This window comes from Rhinoraja longicauda, chromosome 13 (genome assembly GCF_053455715.1).
Source record: "Rhinoraja longicauda isolate Sanriku21f chromosome 13, sRhiLon1.1, whole genome shotgun sequence".
Taxonomy (NCBI): Eukaryota; Metazoa; Chordata; class Chondrichthyes; order Rajiformes; family Arhynchobatidae; genus Rhinoraja; species Rhinoraja longicauda.
The window spans coordinates 9,739,621-9,756,165 of NC_135965.1; the positions used below are offsets into that span (position 1 = coordinate 9,739,621).

General features: G+C 44.0%; 1 protein-coding gene across 1 annotated transcript in view; it reads left to right on the forward strand.

Moving 5' to 3' along the window:
* Positions 1-16,545, forward strand: part of LOC144599136 (very long-chain specific acyl-CoA dehydrogenase, mitochondrial-like) — a 62,848-nt gene that overhangs the window by 18,573 nt on the left and 27,730 nt on the right. The window contains exons 4-10 of the mRNA XM_078409868.1: positions 629-693; positions 1,136-1,270; positions 2,108-2,252; positions 5,603-5,726; positions 6,324-6,449; positions 10,538-10,736; positions 14,332-14,436. Of these exons, the coding sequence (XP_078265994.1) occupies positions 629-693; positions 1,136-1,270; positions 2,108-2,252; positions 5,603-5,726; positions 6,324-6,449; positions 10,538-10,736; positions 14,332-14,436 (899 nt within the window). The remainder of the gene's footprint in view (positions 1-628; positions 694-1,135; positions 1,271-2,107; positions 2,253-5,602; positions 5,727-6,323; positions 6,450-10,537; positions 10,737-14,331; positions 14,437-16,545) is intronic.

Below are 16,545 nucleotides of genomic sequence, written 5' to 3' on the forward strand. Positions count from 1 at the left end.
TGTGTGCTGTCTGTACGGAATTTGTACATTCTCCCCGTGACCACGTGGGTTTTCTCCGAGATCTTCGGTTTCCTCCCACACTCCAAAGACATACAGGGTTTGTAGGTTAATTGGCTTGGTAAATGTAAAAATTGTCCCTAGTGTGTGTAGGATAGTGTTAATATGCGGGGATCACTGGTCGACGTGGACCGGATGGGTCGAAGGGCCTGTTTCTGTGCTGTATTTCTAAACTAAACTGTCAGCACAGGCTGTGGGGGTGGAGGAAATGGATTGCAAATGGTAGCAGATGAAGGCAGCTGGAGACACAGATCCTTGGTGCCACTGTCACACTAGCTTACACTTGGTAGTGATGCCAAGGACAAGCACATTGAGGAGAAAGGGAAAAGGTGAAACATATATTCCCAAGGGCTCCAGGAATGGTGACTGAAACGATAGGAAACGATTTCTGGTGATGCGTTGTTTATCATCAGGAATTTAACATTGGAAAATAATTAATAAATCCTCCAGCCTGTTTTTAAATGTAAAGTTAAATCTGAACATTATTGAGTGTTTTGTGTAATTAAGTTGTTTTTTTTCTGTATTTGCGAATTCAAATCAAAGACCAATAATGTGTTGTCCCTTCATGCAGTTCTCAGCAATGAGCAGTCACAGTTTCTCCAGGAGATCATGGAACCAATCTCCAAGTTTTTCTTGGCAAGTAATACAATGCTGTTTTTCTTTTTTGGTCATTATTATTGCAACCATTTCTTTTTAATCACTTCAGTGCACCATAATTAGGCTGATCAATTATGCCAAAATATGAATAGAATTGCCTTTAATATCATAGTATGTAGCAAAACAAAACGTTGCTTTTATTTTACATTCTCATGTAAATGGATGGGGGATTGGGGGGGTGGGGGGGGGGGTGATAACTCATTTCTACATCAATGGTGATAATCTTTTGTGGCTTCTACTCTTGATTCACTTGTAACAGCCCAGGTTAGAAATGTGCAACTGTTGATGGCTTGCAAATATAATGTTGGCCCCGCAGTTGACATCTAGCAAGCACCCGCCAAATGGAGAAAGATAACATGAAAAACAAAACAAAGGACTTCACGGCTGTGATGTTGAATTAAATTGGCACGTTTCATTCTAGGAGGTCAATGATGCTGCTGAGAATGATAAACTGGAGAAGGTGGAAGATAAGACGATGGAAGGACTGAAGGAATTGGGAGCTTTTGGGCTGCAAATTCCTATAGAACATGGTGGAATGGGACTCACCAACACTCAGGTAATAAATCTTTGACTATGGGTGCATGAGTTTCCTCTTTGTGCAGAGCAATGGAGAGAATTATTGTGGCTACTGGGCTGGTTCAGTAGCTTCTGTAAAAGTTAATCTGACATTGCCTTCAACTTTGAACTGATCAAGGAACAATTAGCAATGTGTTATCATCTCATTATTGTACAACAGGATCGTAAATTAATTATATTATTGGAGTTCTTCAGCTAATGTTTGTTCATCTCTGATTACTCAGATTGCTCTTCTTCAGTTCCTTTTTTGTTTGTAATTCAAATTGTGTCTGTATTCAGATCTTATTTTTGGTGTGTGCTAGTTTTTGAGGTAGAGTGGTTGCTTATGCAGGCCCCCTGTTTGCCTCTGATTCACGGCCTCATGGTTCTCTAAAATACTCATTCTGCATTTAGTGCGGTTATCATTAGTTGTGTAGGACATCTCTCTGTTCACAGAGGAACATGTACATAAGACAGTCGACTGTTTGCTTAGGATCCAGACTGGAAACACACCCCTTCCTTGCATGTTTCGGGTTTGGACCTTTCTTCAGACCGGGTCTGAAGTCTGAAGCAGGGTCTCGACCCGAAACATCAGCCATTCCTTCTCTCCAGAAGATGCTGCCTGCCCGCTGAGTTACGCCAGCACTTTGTGTCTATCTTCCATCCATTCCCTCCCCAGGTGCTGCCTAATCTGCTGAGTTCTTCCTGCACTTTGTGTTTTGCTGAAGATTCCAGTATCTGCAGTTTCTTGTGCTGGAATTTCTACTACCATGAGTTAATTTTAATTTTAATTTTTCTTGTTTTAATGGAATTCATCTGACAACTCTTTCTCTCACAGTATGGTCGACTGGTGGAGATTGTTGGCCTTCATGACCTTGGAGTGGGTATAACTCTTGGAGCTCATCAATCCATTGGCTTCAAAGGAATCCTATTGTTTGGTACTGATAAACAGAAAGAGAAATACTTGCCTGACCTTGCAACAGGTAGGTTGGAATAGTTTCATTTGGAATTCCAAGGGGTGTGCGTAATATCTGAATCAGAATCAGAAACAGAATAACCTTTATTGTCATCCAAAAAAACCCAGTCTTTTGGACGAGATTCCATTACCCACAGTCCAACAATAAGAGCAATAAAAAATAAGCAATTACACACACAATCACAAACCAACACAAAACAAAAAAAGAAACATCCATCACAGAGTCTCCTCCAGTCACCTCCTCACTGTGATGGAAAGCCAGAATGTCTTTTCTCTTCCCCTGCCGTCTTCTCCCGCGGTCAGGCTGTTAAAGTTGCCACGCCAGGCCGCGCCGGATGGTGAAAGGTCCGCAGTGGGCCGACCCAAGCCCCGCGATTCCGGGCGGGCGAAGACGCTGCCGCTGCTGGAGCTCCCGATGTCGGCCCTCACCCAGGGGCCTGCGAGCTTCCGATATCCATGCGGCCCACGGCCGGAGCCTCCGAAGGCGAGTCGCAGCCGCTCCCGCAGCGCCACCACAGCCTCCAAAGGCAGCCAGCTCCGCAGATGGTAAGTCCGGTCCGCAGGCTCTGCGAACCAGAGTGGTCCCAGCTGGAGGCCGCCAGCTCCAGGTGTTTGGCCGATGGTAGGCCGCAGTGGGAACGGAGACACCACCCAGAAAGAAGGTCAGGTCTCCATTCGGAAGAGACAATTTTACAGTTCCCCCCCCACACATAGTACACAACCACAAAAAACACTACATCACATCTAAACACTACAGTTAAGACAAAAAACAACAAAAAACACAAAAGACAAACGGACTGCAGGTAAGCCGCAGCTGCTGGGCAGCACCGTCATTTGGATATGACATTCATTTTATCTCCTGTTAAGTCAAATAAGTTGGCTGAGGACGTAGGGAAAAAACATTTTTTCACACAAAGGGGTGGTGGGTGTATGGAACAAGCTGCCAGAGGAGGTAGTTGAGGCAGGGACTATCCCAACATTTAAGAAACAGTTGGACAGGTACAGAGATAGGACAGGTTTGGAGTGATATGGACCAAACGCGGGCAGGTGGGACTAATGTAGCTGGGACATGTTGGCCGGTGTGGGCAAGTTGGGCCGAAGGACCTGTTTCCACACTGTGTCACTCTATGACTATTTATTCTTATGATTATGAAAAAGGCAGGTTCCAATATATATTCGGATAGGTGCAGAACTCATTGGTTTCATCCATTGCTTGATCTTTGCATGTATCGCATTGAATTTAAACTTTGAATACTTTATAAGCAGAAAGATTTAATCTTTCATAATGGGTGTTTCAATAACATTCCTTGAAGAACCCAAACTCCAGAATAAAGATATAATAGTTATGTAGTTTTAGATATTTCATTTTACTATGGGATCTGACTTTATTGATAAATCCTTATTCAGTGCTGAGTTAATTGGTTTCACTGAGATTTTAAACATTGGTGTGTCTTCCCTAAGATAAGGAAATAATCTGTTGGTGAATTCACACTTTAAGATGGCGGTGGCAGGGGGAGGAGGTAGGTTTTGGTGTCGGTGAGCGGGCTGGGGGCTCTGCCCCCATTCCCTTGGAGGTGATCTGGGTGTTGTGAGGTGGGCTGCAGAGACACCTCGGGCATGGAGGCTGAGCTCGGCCCTGTGCAGTCAGGGGGTGTGCATCCGTGGGTCGATGTGTCCAGAATGATGTGTTGGTGGAGTGGGCCACTGGAGGCCCTGCAGCAGCCTCGGGCTCAATTAAATTGGCCCCAAAGAGGCCGGGTTTATGGATTGGATATGGCCGGTAGTGTCACGGAGCAGCAGAGCATGAGTGGAGGAACATCAACACCGTCGCTTGGTCACGCCAACCCCTACAACTCCAACTCAACGCCATCGCCAGGACAACGGGATTTCATGGTCAAGTTTAGACTGTACACTTTTACCAACTTTGAACTTGAAGGATACAAGTTGGCACTGGAAGCCTGCTGCTTCAGTGCAATCAAAGGACGAGTGATCATAGACTCTAATTTATTGACTATAGTTCATCCCTCAACGTCATAATTCCAACCAAATTCATCTTCAATCTCCTGAACCTAGGCCTTAGCATCCCCATCTGCAAATGGATCGGCGACTTCCTGACCCATAGACCACAATAAGTAAGGATAGGCGACAAAAGACCCTCCATGATAATTCTCAACGTGGGTGCCCTGCAGAGGTGTGCCTTCAGCCCCAACACACTCACCACTGTGCGGTCAGATTCTGCCCGAACTCCATTTAGAAGTTTGCAGATGATACCACTGTAGTGGGCTGGATCTCAACCGATGACGAGACGGAGTGCAGGAAGGAGATGGAGAGATTAGTAGCGTGGTGTCAAGACAACAACTTCAGCAAATGAAGGTGGTAGTCATCGACTTCTGGAGACGTGTGCAGTTACAGGCCCCAGTCTGCATTAATGGTGCTGAAGGGGAGATGGTTGCGAGCTTCAAGTTTCTAGGTGTAAATATCACCATCAATTTGTCCTCGTCCAACGACATTGATACTACTGCCAAGACAGCACATCAACACCTCTACTTCCTGAGAAGTCCAAGGAAATTCAGTCTCTAATGGCTTTTACTAATTTCCATGGATGTACCACAGAAAGCATCCTATCTCTATGCATCACACTTGGTTTGGTAACTGATCTGCCCCAGACTGCAAGAAATTGCACACTCGTGAACACAGTCCAATCCAGTCCATCATGCAAATCAGCCTACCTCTCCCACCCATCCTCCATCTACACCACAATGCACCTGGAAAGCAAACAACATAATCAAAGACCACTCACACCCCAACCATTCTCTTTTCTCCCCTCTCTCATGGGACAGAAGATATAAACCCTTGAAGAACTGCTTCTTCCCTGCTGTTATCAGACTTATGAACGGACCTCTCGTATGCTAAGGATAAATTCTTGATCTTCCAATCTACCTTGTTGCAGCCCTTGCACTTTTTTAAACTGCACTTTCTCTGTAGTTGTAAAATTATATTCTGCACTCTGTTTAATTTGTCTTTTGTATTACCCGATGTATTCATTTATGGTATGATGTGCCAGGATGGCATGCAAAATAAAGATGTTCACCGTATCTTGGTTCGTGTGACAATAGTCAACCAATACTAACATCTAGGCTCATTTCTCTCCTTGTGACATCAACATCTTTTGGGGCCCTACGATTCCTTGATCTGGATTACCAACCCAAAACCAATTTTGTTTGGAGACTTACCACATACAGACTGTAAAAACTTTTATTTAATTAAGTTATACTTCAACCCAGATGTGGAAGAATTTGTTTAACCAAGTAACTGTTTCATTTGAGCATTTTTATGTCTTTGATTGTCCATGTGCAGGTAAGACAATTGCCGCCTTCTGCCTCACTGAGACGGCCAGTGGTTCTGATGCAGCTTCAATAAAGACAACTGCTGTGAAGAAGGGCAAGACATATATTCTAAATGGAAGCAAACTCTGGATCAGGTGAGAGACAACCATCTTATCACCATCAGTGTTAACAGCGTTAAGTGATTGCTGTTTCTTGTGTGCATCTCATAGGGGAGATAATAGGTTCTTGGAAGAGGAGTAGATGCCAGGTGAATGCAAATGCTTCAGTTATGGTCGACACATCTTTCAACGACTTGGCTGCCCTATGCCTCACTCTAGTGTCGAGGCTTCTTTATGCATTTGTAAAACTCTCATAAAACCTTGGGGTGTATATTAACTGGCACTGGAGTTGATGTGGGGATGATTAACTGGCACTGGCACTGGAATTGATGTGGGGGTGATTCTATTTAATCTTCACAGTGGAAATCTCAGTCAGGCTCTGTTAATAAGCCTTGACATGAGCATTGGCAAAAGTATGGTCCCACGCCAACTCTGCTGCAATAAGGAAAATAAATTGAGTGAAATTGGAGTAAAGTTCAAATTATCCCATATTGAATGCTTTTTGTCTGCCTGCTCAACAAAATAGGCTCCTCAATGGAGGGTTAAGTTGTTGTGGGACAATATTTTTGGGCTGAAATAATTATGTTGGGAGTGATTATTTTCTTTAAAGGTTCCTATCTGAATTGCTTGCAGCAATGGTGGCATAGCAGAGATCTTCACTGTGTTTGCCAAAACTCCTATTGAAAATGAACAAACTGGAAATACGAAGGACAAGATCACAGCGTTTATTGTCGAAAGAAAATTTGGAGGAATTACTCAGTTGAGTGAAGATTTATTTTAAGAAATCTATGTATCTGTTGAGACCTTTTAAAAAATATATTTGATTTAGGATCTACTGTTCTCTCCCTCTATAGAAGAAGTCTATATTGATATTAGTCTGTATTATGATGATCAATACTTTTGAGATGTAAGTTCATAAGTTCATAAGTGATAGAAGCGGAATTAGGCCATTCGATCCATCAAGTGCATTCTGCCATTCAATCATGGCTGATCGATCTCTCCCTCTCAACCCCATTCTCCTGCCTCCTACCTGACATCCTTCTTAATTAAGAAGCAATCTATCTCTACCTTAAAAATATCAATTGACTTGACCTCCACAGCCTTCTTGTGAAGGAGGAAATCGGAGCCCCCGTAGGAAACCCATGTGGTCACAGGGAGAATGTGCATACTCCACAGGACAACACCTGTGATACATTTTCTTCTTGATTTTCCCTCCAAACCTTTTTCTAATCTCTGCCAAAGACAGCAATTGACTTCAACCTGAGTAATGATCATGGCCTACTGACTTCTAGTCTTGGCAACATGGCCCTCGTAACAGCCATGTCCTTAGCCTATTGGTGGCCATTTCTTGTTTGTTGGCTTGTACAGTTAGAGAATTATTGGGCAGGAATTTAGAAAATGCTGCTTCAAGTGCACTAACCTCACATCGAGATAAATTCACAACATTAACATCATAAGTATTCCTAATTCTGAAATGGCGCATCATCAAGAATGTCGATTTAATAGTCAACTAATTGTGCATCTAATATTTCAACGGTTAATAAATACATCATTAAAACCTACCGGGCTTAAATGTAAAATCCAGAATTTCCATCTTATCACAATATCATAATAAGGGCAACACAGTGGCACAGCTGGTAGAGCTGCTGCCTTATAGCGCCAGAGACCTGGGATTAATCCTGACCTCAGGTGTTGTCTGTGTGGAGTTTGCACGTTTTCCCCGTGACCACATGGGATTCCTCTGTACATCCCAAAGACATGCGGGTTTGTAAGTTAATTGGCTGCTGTAAATTGCCCTGAGTGTGTAATGAACAATTGTGAAAGTGGGATAACAGAACTAATGTGAACAGGTGATCGATGGTCGGTGTGGACTCGGTGTGCCAAAGGCCCTGTTTCTATCTCTAAGTACTAAATATATGCTGCTACTTTCCTCAGAAGTAGCTATTAATAATGCATGGAGCATGTTGGAGCAGAAGATACAGAGCATCAGGATGGAGAAGATAGAATTGGAAAAATGTTTGACTAAAAATATTTCGTATAAACTTCACGTGCAAGTTTTTCGCAATTTCAGGATGTCCAAGGTGCTACCAGCAAGCACTCATGACCCTGAGTCTTAGAAATCTGGCCTTTGAAACACATTCCTATTCTATTTGAAGAAATGTCTTATTTGCTAGTTTATACATTTTAAATTTTATTGTTCTGAAGTGTTGGAAGGGTTATTTCATGTGTATGTGGATTATTTCTAAGTTCCACGTGCCAGTTTGATTCCATTGAAGGTCATGCTGATTTGTAATTTGAGTCACACTAGCCAATGTATTGGGAAAGGCAGTAGTGCTTTTACATATACACATGGAAACAGGCCCTTTAGCCCACCGAGTCCACACTGACCATCCACCGCCTGTTCACACTAGTTCTGTGTTATCTCACATTTATATCCACTTGCCACGCATTTGGGGCAATTTACAGAGACAATGAACCTAATCCCACACTTCTTCGGGATGTAGAAGGAACCTAGATGGCAGGCAGGGGAGATTTACTTGGCATAATGTTTGGTACAGACATCGTGGAACAAAAGGCTTGTTCCTGTGCTGTAATGTTCTATATTCTAAAGCCTGGGTCACGCATGTTTTAATATCTTGTCGAATAAGGTGCAAAAAACTTGCAATGGCTTTCATCACCAGTTTCTGCAAAAGGAAAATGTATGATCCTTTTAAAAATCAGCTGTGAAGTATTGATATTGATATTGCTTTATTATTATCACATATACCCAGAAAAAATGGGAAACTTTGTCCGGGCAAATTAACTTATGCATGAGTACATCAGCTAGTGCAAAAGAAAAAAATAAACAGAGTGCAGGATGTATTGTTACAGCTACAGAGGAAATGCAGATAAAAAAAAGTGCCTGAGCCACAGCGAGGTAGATTGGGTGATTAGGAATAGATCCTTAGCAATTGAAGTAGGCCTCGTTCTAGGCCTTGTTGGTAGGGTCAGTTTGGGTCCTCAGTTGTTCCTGGTGGATGTATATCGCCACATCTGAAAGTATATTTAAGAGAACATTGTTAGTAAATCTAACCGTCTTAGAATTATGATTCAAGAGAGTAGAACAATTGTAATACATGCAAGTAGATCAACTCGGGCCAGCGCACATGTTTTGTGCCTTCAAATGAAGGAAAGGTTCATGTATACTAGGTGCAAGGAAGTGGGACTAGCCTGGTTAGACAACTTGGTTGGCAGGGACGAGTTTGGCCAAAGGGCCTGTTTCTGTGCTGTTGCCTCCATGACTTTATGACTCCATGATTTTTACTCTCTTGGATGTTGGAATGTCTGCGACCTCTCCGGACAAACTGCGAAATGTTTAGCATCTCCCGTACTCTTGGCTGGCAGAGAACGGGCAGAGAAATCAATGGGCACTGCGATTTTAATAACATGGCAGCTCTGCAGTTGCAAGTGCAGATGCATCTTTGCCAGGACCTCTTCACTGAAACCGAATCTTCAGTGTGTTGTATATTACTGATGTGTGGGGAGGAGAATGCCTTGGAACACCTTTAGTACACCCTGTCGAGGGAATTTCTCCCTCTTTTCCCTGACTCCCTTTCCCAAGAGGTTGATTTGCTTTATGAATCCTCTCTGCATTCTTCCTGTCATGCTACACTCCTCAAGATTTCAAGATCAATTTATTGTCACATGCACCAATTAAAGTACAGTGAAATTTGAGTTACCATACAGTCATACTAAGTGAAAAGCAGCAAGACACACAGCCACAAAAAAAACATTTAACATAAACATCCACCACAGCGGATTCCACATTCCTCACTGTGATGGAAGGTAATAAAGTTCCATCATCTTCCTCTTTGTTCTCCCGCGGTTGGGGCTGTTGAATCACCCGCAGTCGGGGCGATCAAAGCCCCCGCAGCCGACGGTCCGAAGCCCTCGCGTCGGGATGATCGAAACTCCCGCGTCGGCACAGTTGAAACTCTCCGCGGCATGGAGCTCCCGAGTCGGCCTCTTCTTACCAGAGACCGCGGGCTTCACGATGTTAAAGTCCACAGGCCCCACGGTTGGAGTTCTCCACAGTCGATCCCCGGCAGGGATCGCAAGCTCCGCGATGTTAAAGTCCGCGCCGCGACCATGGCATGCAGCTCCGGGCCAGTTTCCAGGGAAGGCCGCCAACTTCTCGATGTTAGGCCGCAGTGGGGACGGAGATATGATACGGAAAAAAAATCGCATCTCCGACGAAGTAAGAGATTGAAAAAAGGTTTCCCCCAACTCCCCCCCCCCCCCCCCACCCCTCACATAAAACAAACCAAGGAACTCTAAAACATACTTTTAACACATACTTAAAATAATAAAATCAGAAGAAAGGACAGACAGACTGTTGGCGAGGCAGCCATTGCTGGTGGCGCCATCCTAAGGGAATCGTTACCAACAACCCATGACGAGGAGCAAATGAGTCCTAGTCCTTCAGGTCCATCCAATCTAAACCTATTCCCATAATAGTGTCCGTGGGCTCTTCAGTATTGTTGCTGATGGAGGCAAGTGAGAAGAAGAGCTACAAATAATATTTATGTTCATAAGTTATAAGTGACAAATTAGGCCATTCGGCCCATCAAGTCCACTCTGCCATTTAATCATGGTGATCTATCTTTCCCTCTCAACCACATTCTCCTGCCTTCTCCCCATAGCTCCTGACACCGTACTAATCAAGAACTTTTAGCAATATACAATAATTTAAAATAATCATTATATATGGAGAATCTATTCTTCTTATTCCATTCAGATGTTTCCTCACAAAGTCCCCTGTTGCCTCAGACAAAAATAATCATCATGTTGTTATTGTTTTGGTCCAGTGGTCCTCCTGAAAAGAAGATGGGGATCAAGGCTTCAAATACATCCGAGGTTTATTTTGACAATGTGAAGGTGCCGGCAGAAAACCTGCTGGGCGAGGTTGGAGGAGGGTTTAAGGTGGCCATGAACATATTGAACAATGGTCGATTTGGCATGGCTGCTGCTCTTTCCGGAACAATGATTGGTGCAATTTCCAAAGCTGTGAGTATAACATTGCTCCATTACTAACCTTTTGTGTGCAGTCGGCTCACAAGTGGAGCGGCACAGTAGCATAGCGGTAGAGTTGCTGCCTTACAGCGCCAGAGACTCCGGTTCGATCCTGATTAAGGATACTATTTGTGTGGAATTTGTACGTTCTCCCCCAAGACAGCATTGGCTTTCCCCGGGTGCTCCGTTTTCCTCCCACACTCCAAAGACATACAGGTTTGTAGGTTAATTGATGGGTAAAGATTGTAAATTATCCCTGATATGTAGGATTGTACTAGTGTATGGGGATCACAGGAAGGGCCTGTTTCCGCACTGTGTCTCTAAACTAAACTAAACTAATCAAGTACGTCAATTGTCTCCAGTGCAGATATCTTATTATTTTGAACATAACATGCAAATAAAATGCGGCTTTGTAAATAAAACTTTCATGTTTAGTTCATTTACTTGCATGGACCAGAATAGTAATATTGGCTTTAAGTAGAGTCATGTCGGTATAAATAGGAAAAATGCTACTAAAAACATTTTGCCAATTAGCTGATAGTGTGTATGTGTGGTGGAGGGTTGGTGTATGAGAATCGCATGATAATTTATCCTTGGCCCCTTGGTGAATTCACGGAAAGACATTACTTTGCTGTACCTTTCCTGAACTATCACATCTGCGAAATGTGCTTGGAATCTGAACAGACTCTCCTTGAACAAATTAATTGCTCCAGAAATGTTTAAGCTTTTGCTGGTAAGATGATTGGCAGAACATGTGAACGGATTGAATTCTAACAACATTTTGACGAGGTTCTATAGACATTTTGATTAAACTCCACCTGGAATTTAATCAGGAGAAAAAGATTAGGCCATAAAATCACAGTGGTGCCATTTGGAGCAAAATTATTGGTGTATTGGATTTGGTCCAAAAAAACACATAGTTCTGCCTGCAGTATATATTCATGAGTTAAAAACTGTGCTAAATCAAAATTGATTTGAAGGCTAAATCAAAATTGATAAATTTCCCCAATGTGTTGTACATCCTTACTGATTCATGTGCCCTGAGCTAGCACCTCAGGGATAACCAAGAAATCCTGCTCTTCCTGGCAATGGCCACATCTCATTTTCATCCACATGAGAAATAATTTTGAAGAAATTTCATCAGTCTGAAGAAGGGTCTCGACCCGAAACGTCACCCATTCCTTCTCTCCAGAGATGCTGCCTGACCCGCTGAGTTACTCCAGCATTTTGTGATACCTAGAAATAATTTTCTGTACTTGTGCAAAATAGATTGGAGACCATTCTGGTTATTCATCAGCGTATGCAACAGACCCTTCCGCCATCAGTTAAGATGTAAATTAACATCCCGATCTCTCTGGATCGGTTAGAAATTGTGAAGGAATCATTTTGAAACTGAGCTTTGTCAGCAATGCCACACTGAACTGCTAATAACATGATCTTTTGTGGCACTTCTAAGTGCTTGTTTCTAGCTGAATTTATAAAAATGCGATTGATACATTATCTTGTTAAGAAATCATAGTGCTGCAAAACAAAAAGATAATCTAATTGTTACAAATAAAGTAAAACGCCAAAAGAAAATGATGGTATCATAAAATTAAGTAATTCTTCCAGTGCAAGAAGAGGCGATTTAGCCTTTCGAGCTTATACTGGTTTTTTATTTCAGAAATCGCTTCTGTTCCAATTCCTCACCATTTCTCCATTGCTTTACAAATTATTCCAAGTGTCCAACAATTCAAAAGAAGTGCCCAGCATCAGGTTTTGGTTGAGTATATACTTTGAATTTAAAAGAGCAAATTTTACAACTAAAATCATGCTTTCCAACCAAAAATCTGAAGTTTGTTTAGTGACCAGAACTTTAAATTGGATGGGTCGGAAACTAAAAAGAAATATTGTAAGAGTGTATCGCCATGGTTTCCCCTGCTCCTGTGACATCCACTGTGTATCACGGTCCACTAATGGAAAGAAACGTTAACACTTCCAGAGTTTAATACTACATAATATATTGGAGAGGAGAAGCAATACAGGGCGCTGCACACGTGTGTATGTGTGAGCTTGTCTGTGTGCACGTGTCTGTGTGCGCATGTGTGTGTGCGTGTGTATGTGTCAATAGTCAATAGTCATTTATTTGTCACACACACATAAATGTGAAATGAAAAATTACCCGCAGTTCAACAATAAGACCAATAAGAATAATCAATAAAAATGCAATAACACATACAATCATAAACCAACACCAAACAAAAGAAACATCCATCACAGTGAGTCTCCTCCAGTCACCTTCTCACTGTGATGGAAGGCCAGAATGTCTTTTTCTCTTTCCCTGCCGTCTTCACCCGCGGTCAGGCTGTTGGAGTTGCCACGTCGGGGCGGTCGGGGCGTCCGACATTGAAGCCCCCGCCGGGCAGAAAAAATCCCCCGCGCCGGACGGTGAAAGGTCCGCGGCGGGCCGACCCAAGCGGGCGAAGACGCTGCCGCTGCCGGAGCTCCCGATGTCAGCCCCCACCCAGGGGCCTGCGGGCTTCCGACGTCCCGCAGCATCCGAAGGCAGCCAGCGCCGCAGGTGGTGAGTCCGGGCCGCTGGCTCTGCGAACCAGAGCCCAGGTGGTCCCAGCCGGAGGCCGCCAGCTCCAGGTGCATGGCCGGTGGTAGGCCGCAGCGGGAACGGATACACGGCCCAGAAACAAAGGCCGGGTCTCCGTTCGGGAGAGACACTTTCCCACCCCCCCCCCCCCCTACATAACACACAACCGCAAACATTACATCATATTTAAACTACAATTAAGACAAAAACAACAAAAAACATAAAAGACAAACGGACTGCAGGCAAGCCGCAGCTGTGAGGGCAGCGCTGGCTCCTCCCCTAAGTGTGTGTGTGTGTATGTGCCTGTATATATGTATGTGCGCATGTGTGTCTGTCTATGTATGTGTGCGTGTGTCAGTATATATATCTATGCGTGTCAGTCTGTGTGCGTCTGTGTGTGTGCGCGCGCATGTGTGTATGTGTCTGTGAGGAGATGGGGAGTGATTCCAGGTTATAGATATTCCACTGTACTGGATGCTAATATCTTGCTGGGGTGCAGCATGAATAACAATGAGAAGTCCAAATGGACTGGGCAATGTTCTGAGAACCAGGCTGCGAGGGGCTGGATATAATTTTCACCCGACTCAACAGGAAATTTACTTAGCCTAATTTCAGCATTGGACAGTGTCCAGCTCCATTTAGCACCTCATTGCCCAGTGCCTATTCACCCCAGACATGTTCCTGGTCCCCGGGATATTTTGCATCATTATGTAGGCTTACATCGTACCAATTCCACACAGATAGATGGAGTTTTGTGCAGAACAATGGTCGCATTGGGCACACACTTATTTAAAGTTAATGAAGTGAAGGATTTGTTGAAGTGATTAAACAATAATCATTGGTGGGAAAGTGAAGGAAATATTTTTATTACAGCAAGATTAATCATGCTTTGCTCCAGCACCAATTCCTCTTTAAAATGATTTCCCCTAGTGCACAGGGCTCGAGCAATAAAATCTGCCCGCAATGCTGTGTTTACCTAATACCCTTTTACATTTTCTTTTTTAATAGGTGGACCATGCTGCCAATCGAACACAATTTGGTAACAAGATACATAATTATGGTCTCATCCAAGAGAAAATTGCTACCATGGCTATGCAGCAGTATGTAACTGAGGTAATAAAATGCTCAGCATTGCTCATTTGAGAGCACAATTGCTCTCAGAGCATTTTAGTTACACATTTGATGATGACTCTATGCAGCTGAACCAAAATCGAGGGCCCCACAGATTCAATCAGCACAGCCAGGCATGCAGCAAGTGATTGGAATTATCTCAAAAACCCAGGTCTGGGGAGAGGACAATTAAGTTTGTTTCCAAGCACAGTGCTCAAGCAGTTCGTGCTGCTGCCTCACAGCTCCAGCCACCTGGGCCTGATCCTGACCTTGGGCGCTGTTTGTGTGAAGCTTACATGTTCTTCCTGTGATCACGTGGGTTTTCCTCAGTGCCCTGATTTCCCCTCACATGCCAAAGATATGCTGGTTGGTAATGCGCCCCAAGATCACAATAGAAACGGGAACATGGTAAATTGATGGGGAAGCAAGAGGAAAAAATGGGGTTAGTGTAGATGGTCTTTGATGATCTGTATGGAGATGCTGGGCGGTATCTCTGTTTCCATGCTGTATGACGTTCGACAATGAAAGAAATTAGGCATTTAAAAAAATAAGTGTTGTAGAAATATAGGCATTACTCGACAGTGACCAGTAGCCTTTGCTCCTTGTAGTTACTTAATGCAATTAAGGTTTTGGCTATTAAGGATGGCACAGTGGTATAGCAGATATAGAGATACTCCTATATGACTCAAGTTCGATTCTGACCTCTGGTGTTATCTGTGTGGAGTTTGCTAGTTCTTCTTGTGACCATATAGGTTTCTCGTAGGTTTCTCGTAGGTGCTCTGATTTACATCCACTTGATTTACTTGTATACACTGGAATTTAGAAGGATGAGAGGAGATCTTGTCGAAACGTATAAGATTATTAAGGGGTTGGACACGTTAGAGGCAGGAAACATGTTCCCAATGTTGGTGGAGTCCAGAACAAGGGGCCACAGTTTAAGAATAAGGGGTAGGCCATTTAGAACTGAGATGAGGAAAAACATTTTCAGTCAGAGAGTTGTGAATCTGTGGAATTCTCTGCCTCAGAAGGCAGTGGAGGCCAATTCTCTGAATGCATTCAAGAGAGAGCTAGATAGAGCTCTTAAGGATAGCGGAGTCAGGGGGTATGGGGAGAAGGCAGGAACGGGGTACTGATTGAGAATGATCAGCCATGATCACATTGAATGGCGGTGCTGGCTCGAAGGGCCGAATGGCCTCCTCCTGCACCTATTGTCTATTGTCTATTGTCCATGGCCAGGGAAATGTGCACGTTGACAGATTAATTGGCAGCTGTGAGCTACTCATGAATAAGCAGGTTGCAGGAGAGAGAATAGTTTATGGGAGAATAGATTGATAGGGTTACTAGAGCTGGCCTAGATACCATGGTCTAACTGGCCTTCTTTTCTATCCTGAGAAATTATGAGTTCAATATCATTTAATGTCTGCAGCTGACTCAAATATGCAGCAAAGAAAATCCCTGTGGTATTTTCTGAAAACCTTTGAGGCAAAGTCACTTCCCCCCCCCAATTATGCGACATCACATATAAGTGATGTATCAAAGTACCTACAATTTCACTTGTCTCTACTGTTTTCATTTCAACTATCAATTTTATATACTTGCCAATGGAAGATGTTTTATTGGAATCGGTGTTATATTTTTAGTTATTCATATTTTAAAGTTTAAATTGATCTCCTAGGGAGGGAGGGGGGAGGAGGGAGGATAAGGGGGGTTGAGGGGGATGGAGTGGGGGGGAGGGGGAGGGGGGTGGGGAGAGGAGGAGGGAGGGAGGGAGTGGAAGGAGGGAGGATAAGGGGGGTTGAGGGGGATGGAGTGGGGTGGGGGGAGGGGGGGAGGGGAAGGGGGGAGTGGGGGAGGGGAAGGGGGAGTGGGGGAGGAGAGGGTGGTGTACCAATGCAGGAGAGGTACTCCTAGGGAGGGGGAGAGGGAGGGAGGAAGGGGGAGGAGGGAGGATAAGGGGGGTTGAGAGGGATGGTGGGGGGTGAGGGGAAGGGAGGGAAGGGGGGGGAGGGAAGGGGGAAGGGAGGGAGGGGGAGGGGGGGGTGGAGAGGGTGCTGCACCAATGCAGGAGAGGTTTGGGCCCAATGGGTCCACTTGGTCTAGTACTGTATAACA